Genomic DNA, 6,785 nt, shown 5'->3' on the forward strand with positions numbered 1-6,785 from the left:
TCCATTTTTTTCCAGTGACTGTATTAGTAGCTCACCTTCTAATAGTGTAGCAAGAATTATTCCAGAAATCCTTTATAATTAATCTTTAAAATATGAATCTATTCTTTTTCGATGTCTCTTTCAATATTACCTTGTATTACTGAAGCTGAAATCTTTTTAGGGTACAGACAGATGTAACAATATCAAAGACTACTGATATAAACTGTTACTATGCAACTGTTACATCTGCATGATTCTGCATGGATATAAGTGTAGCAAAACCACTCTGACTTCAACCCTGCTTCATTTAGGGTCAAAATTAGGACTATTTAATTAACTCATGTCACTACAAGATTCTGCAGACATAACAGAGACTAACAGAGGATGCCGCGTCTCAGCAGTCTCCTCACCACCCCCTTCCCTGCATTTTTGAAACAGCTAAAATGTCCATTTATCCATACCCTTTACTGAGAACTGCTTTTCAGCAGCATTTTTTTTCCTTCAGCATTTTATTTTGTCCTTGAGTGATATCAGCTTCTCTCCTGATGGGAAATGGCAGAGATGTCACACACACATGATTAAAAGCCTGCTGTTCTAAGTGGCCAGATTGTAGATTAGCTAGGACAGATGTATACAATGAAAGGTAAGATGGCTTGACAAAAAAATTGTGAATGGTTTGGAGAAAAAAATACCAAACAAATCAGAATGATTCTGAGTACAGAAGGTGAACAGCTATTCATTTAATAGCATACTTAAAAGAGCTAAGGTAATAAACTTGCAGAAGTTTTTGGCAAATGGATGCCTAGACATATTAAAATCCATTGCAGAGATGAGACTATTAAAACTGATGAAGCTCATCACTATCAGAGATCTGCAGCTAAATTAGGAGGAAGATCTTGAATACAAACTTTATTTGCTCAAACTTTACAGCAAAAATCTGTATTCTGGTGAATATGAGAGAAACCGGAAACCCAGTGTTTGAAGAACCAAACCTTTCTATTTTTCAAGGCTTTTCTGAATTTATAACAGCAATGTGTATTTAATATGGTCAACTGTCTTCAACAAGGACAAGGGTATTAATGTGCAATGATAAGTTACCCCACTAAGTTAAAAGTGATCCCAGATGGCTAGTCTTATTTGCTTTTACTCTGGCAGATGAATTGGCAATTTTTTTCCGTCAGGCAGACACCACTGCAGTGAACAAAAAGATGAGACAGGATTAGTCTCCAAACTGAATTCTAAGCAGTAGCATGTTTCTTCTATGTGTTCATGTTTATTTCTTATATTGGCATTTGGCATTTTTTTAAAGTCGACCTCTTTGGTTCAGCCTGATATTTTAATATATATCTTGTTTCTGTTCTGAACTAATATAAACTATACAACTGTATATTTGGCAGTGACAAAAAGTTCAGATTAAAGGGAAGCAGAGTCCCACTTTCTTCTATTAATGGTAATTGCCCTAAGATCAGTACTTTCTATATTTTTATGAGGTATGTCAGATCTCCTTGTTCAGGTCTCTGGGCATTTCCTACTTAGAAATTCTCAGTTATTATGAATAAGTTCATTTTTGGGCAGCTATCCAAACATTTATAATGTTATGGAAGTTAGGAACCATTATAAATTTTCAACCAGACCTTCTTTTGGCGTAAATCAAAATACCTTTCTTTCAACAAAGCTACATAGATTTGCACCAGTTTTGAATATGACAAATATTTCAGTTTATATCTGGCTTGGAGTATCTACATTTTGAGGCTATATCCTTTGTATTCATCTTCTTGGAAGGAGAGCTTTCTAGGGCAAGAGATGTCTCTTACTTTTACACATATCTGTACAGTCCTTTATGCAATAAGCCCCCAGTCACAGTTACAGCCTTTAGATGTGAAGTGTTTTGCTGGTCATTTAAAATAAGTAACTGATTTAAAAAGGTATTTAATTAATTTGAGAGGGATCCCAAATCCAATTAAACAGAAGAACTTTACACCCTCCCTGGAGAATCCATGAGCAAAAATCACTTTCTTACAAGAGACCCATTTAATTTCTAATCAAATTACAAGCAATGAGTATACCAACTTGATTTTCCTCCTCTGAATTAAAAATGTGGAGTGGCAATGATTCTGATACTTATATGCTTCAGTGTCTAGTCTTTTCTGAGAAACAGGACACAAAGGCTTTTTCATTGTAGTGAGGGAAGCAAAAGGTAAGAGGGAATTATTATTAGTTAATGTACATTGCTATAGTATCTATACTTGATTTAAAAATGAAATGGCCCTTTTATAATAAACCGTCTTTTGATACTTTATGTAAAGGTAGGTCACACAAAAATAATAAACAAGTTCAAACAATTATAACAGAAAAAAGCAGCAACCCAGAAAGTGGTTTATTTTCTTGGAGACAAAAAAAAAAGGGAACAAACATTTTTTTCTTGTAACCTTATATTTTCAGCAGTTTTTCTTAAATAATTTTGGTATAGATATTTCTCCATTTCTGCTAGATGTTTAGTCAAAATACTCATTAACTGTTTTCCACACTGACTGATTCTTTTATCATTTATTTTCTGTAAAAGCATAAAGACTCCCAAAGAAAGAACAAAATGAATACTACATTTTTCAATAAGTGTTTAGAAAATCACTACCAGCTTCCTGTAAACTCTTAGGTTCAGGCAGGGCCTTTGAAAATGAGGTCTATTCTATTTAATTCTGTTTGCAAAAAGTTTGAGGATTTACTTTTTTTGGGTATTTTTTAAGAGGGAAGGACCACTGTGATTGGTTTTTTACTGTCTTGGAATTTTAAACAGTAATCCCTGCATCAAACTCAATAATTTAGAATTAGTTTAGAAGATATCTTTTATAATATCTAAACTTCTTTTAAAGATTTCAAATGTTCTGGAATCCCCAGTCAGTAATTCTAACCATTATTCAGTCTGTTAAAAATTTCCAATTTGAATTTTCTAAGCTTTCAGCAACTGAACCATACTGTAGATCTCTGCCTATTATAAGAAATCTCCTTCTTACACCATTATTTATTGACTATGATCAAGTCACTGTTTTGCCTTTTTTGTGTTATGTTAAATAGATTGTGTCACTGACATCTCTTCTTGGAAGGTATATTGTCCAATCCAAGAATCATTCTTGTGGTACTTCTCTGAACACTTTTTCTTAAAGAACACTGACGTTGCTACAATTTGTCATTCTTAATTTACCTTAATTTAGTCATCTCAGAGATAGTTATTATTATACCCCCCAGTTCTTTCTTTGAAAACAGCTATTTTAAAGACTAAATCCTGTTATGTGCCTAATTACACATACACAGTGGTGTAACTGCAGTTTCTGGTACTTATGCCCAGTGTGTAATTCAGTTCTGTATGTGCAAGAGTACACTCACCCACTGAACTTATTCAACAGGACTGTGCTCTGGCCAGAGCATACAGTAGTGTATGCACACTGAAATAAAATCCATGACTAGCAGATGTGAAAGAGCAGAATATTAGCCCCAGCCTAAATCATAACTTACCTGTGGCCTGGTGATTATAGCACTTTGCTAAGGAGCAGGAGATGCTGGTTCAAATCACCTCTGGATGCGGGGCTGTAGAACCAGGGTCTCCCACCCTGAGGACAAATGCCCTCAGTGCTAGACTATTAGGCTAAAACATGGTAGGGTCTACAACCCCCACCAGCAGGTGTGTGCATAGGTTGAAATACGGTATTATCTTGCATAAGCCATGACCCCAATAAGGCATGCACCTTGTTTTTGGAAGGCAGAATGTAGAACAAAAAAGATTTTTCCAGAGTCATGGCTGACTGTGACAGAGTAAATTCTCCTGGAAACACAGCATCCAGGAAGTGCGACATCTCAGAAGACAGTCTGGGACAGAAACAGCAGGAGCTTCCAGCTGTGTTAAGACAACAACAATGCTAGGCCCCTTGCAAGGGTGTTAGCAAGACTGTTATTTCTTAACCGTAAATAGCTCTTTATATAAGTTCCTGTAAATAAAATATTGTTTCCACAGCACACACTCTCTCAAGACACTATAGACTGCATGCAGCAGCTCAATTGCTGCTTTAAGCACAAGCTACAGTATTCAACCAACAGCTACTGCAGCTGAGAGAGGGTTAATGCAGCTTTCTGGGCCAGAGACAAATGACAACTATCTTGGCAGCCACTGAAACATTGTGTGTACATGCTTCTACTTCAGCAAAGAAAAGACATGAACCCCAATCTTGGAAGGCTGACTGGGGTGGGAAGGAGGAGGAGGAGGGGGCAAAAGTGTGTGTGGCATGTGAGTAAATAAGGTACAAAAAAAAATTCTGCATAGATATCAAAACCGGAAGCTATACTTAGGTGCATAAAGTGAAATCAGATCCTGCCCTACATGTTTCTGCTATTGATGTGGCACTCTGAGTTAAAAGTTCTGCCAAAATTAATTTTCACATAATGTTTCTTAATGCTTAGTCTGTCTGTATATTTAATGGTTGAATATTATTTTCCAACTAAAATTAATTGCTCCAAGTTAATTCAATTCTGGTAGTTGCCTATTTTATTGACCACATCATAGCAATAAAGAAATTAAAAGGGCTAAAAGCTGAAGGAAATTATTTTTTCAAAAGCTTCCAAGACCCATCAAAGATGGTAAAGCAAGAGAATGTGAATGTGGGGTGCTATAACACAGCAAGGCAACAAGGTTTTGTTTACCTTCAGGATCTCTCCATCTGCATAAAGAACATACATGGTCACTTCAATGTTCTTCTGCACACTCTTCCCACCTCTCTCAAAATCCCCCCTCTCTAGTGTCAGGTACAAGTCATTGCGTATATCACCTAAAGTAAAAGCGAAGATTCACATGGTTAAATATAACATGGAAAATGTAGGGCCTCTATGGAGGCAACTGGCTTTGTTCTTCAAAACTCTGGCCAAAGCCCAACTCATCTCAAGCAGCAAGTTAATTGTTAATAAAGAAGAACATTTTAATGTCAATGCAGTAAATCAAAAGATTGTTAGTAATGTTTTTATTAAATCTGAATTCAGAATCAATAATTGCATTAATATGTGGAGGTGAGGGTGGAGGGAGAGAAGTGGAGAATAACCCCATATCCCTTTGCTGACTCAACTGACCTGGAGGGATTAGGCTAAACTTAGCAAGCAGTCAATAACACCTGATTTTCTGTTTCTGGTATGCTTAAAAACAAATTAGTATTTTTGTAGCTATTAGTAGAAAATTAAGTCCAAGTAACACTTTCCAAGTAACCAATGTTTTATTATCACTGTGACAAAAGCAGAAGCTGCTTGTGTGTTGGAGACACTTGTTTGTAATTCAAATCACAACTGAGCTGGAGCGGGAAAGAATTAATAAATTCCTTCCTGCTGCATTCCTGGATGGTTTGTAAGCTCCAAGCAGAAGTCCAAGACAGAGGGCAATGGGAGGGCCTGCTAATTTTTCACCACCTTGTTTTCAATTGCTTTCAGACCAGATGATTAGATCTAGAAGTACAGATCATGGTGCATTAGGGCTAACAATTTGTCAGGCCTTTGTTGCCTTGAACTTGACAGCTTCTAGTCCACTTTTCAACTCTTTACTACTGGTCTGGGAAACTCAGCTTTAAATTCTAATGCAATCAAGTCTAAATCTTGCATATTCTGTAACAAAAGAAGAATAGAAAGCACCCATTTGTCCTTTAGGTTGTTTTTTTTTTGGAACTGTCACTGATGGCTAACAATATGATTTCTTCTTTTGTTTTTGTTTCCTATATACTGGCTAAAGGGCAGTTCAAATTAACTCTTCCTGAAAAATGTGTATGATTAAAAGAACAAACAAAAATTAAACCCTTTCAAGGCAAATACTGTGTGAAGTAGCCTGAAGAACTAAATAATGAAGCAATGGAAGGTTATCCAGCAAAGCAGAGCCTGTTTGAAAATCTGATTTTTTCCACTCTAGTAACTGGAATAGTTGATGCATTTAAATCTATTTATTAATTGGAAGCACAGTGAGAGAAGCCACATTTGTTTTCAGGCAATGAAAGAAATCCTTCTACATCTATCAGAAATACCAGAAATTTATCAGAAATCTTTCTTGCAATCAGCACCCAAGCTGAATTGTTCCTTGTGTCCTTTCCCAAATCTACCAATGGACCAAAAACAAACTTTTGGTCATGTCTTCATTCCTCCAGTTGTCCTGCTGAATACTATAATTCCTTGGCGCTGAAGATTAGATAGAGAGCTACATTTTTCTAGAGGTGCACTGATACACTGGTCCACATTGTATTGCAGTTGCAGCATGCACATGGCCAGCCTGGCAGCTTGGGGAGCAGCATCCAGCTGGTAAGTCTGCTCAGGAGGAAGGGGGTGGAGGGCAGATCAAAGACCCTGCAGTGAGGGAGGGAGTGGGGCTGGGGCAGGGCAGGGCACAGGATAGAGCAGCAAGAGGCTTGTCTGGGGGGCGCAGGGAAGGGGGGTATATCCTGACCTTACGCGCACCTCTGGGGAAGGCATTGGGCTGTATGCCCCCCGGATTTGCATGTGGGGAGAAGGCAGGCTGCCTCTGAGGACAGTGCCGGGCTTTTCCTGGTAGGAGTGGAGGTGGGGGGAGTGGGGCAGGGGCTGCACTCAGGGCAGGCAGCAGCGGCAGCCCTGGGAGTGGTTACTACGGGGGGAACTACAGCGAATTCTGAGGTGGCTGTAGCTTCCCCCCTTACCCCTCTCTACCCCAGTGCTGCTGCCACCACCCACCCCAAGTGCAGCCCCAGCCCAGACCCCCCCACTGGGAAGAGCCTGGCGCAGCTCCCAGCCCCAGCCTGCAGCAGCAGCCCACCCTC

The 6,785-nt window shown here is 38.6% G+C and overlaps 1 protein-coding gene across 1 annotated transcript in view; it reads right to left on the reverse strand.

Annotated features, from left to right (window-relative positions):
* The window catches only part of DOCK3 (dedicator of cytokinesis 3), a 791,467-nt gene that overhangs the window by 164,653 nt on the left and 620,029 nt on the right, over positions 1-6,785 (reverse strand). Inside the window, exon 15 of the mRNA XM_019504626.1 lies at positions 4,669-4,793. Within this exon, the coding sequence (XP_019360171.1) occupies positions 4,669-4,793 (125 nt within the window). The remainder of the gene's footprint in view (positions 1-4,668; positions 4,794-6,785) is intronic.

This window comes from Gavialis gangeticus, unplaced genomic scaffold (assembly GCF_001723915.1).
Source record: "Gavialis gangeticus isolate Ggan-Ray unplaced genomic scaffold, GavGan_comp1, whole genome shotgun sequence".
Taxonomy (NCBI): Eukaryota; Metazoa; Chordata; order Crocodylia; family Gavialidae; genus Gavialis; species Gavialis gangeticus.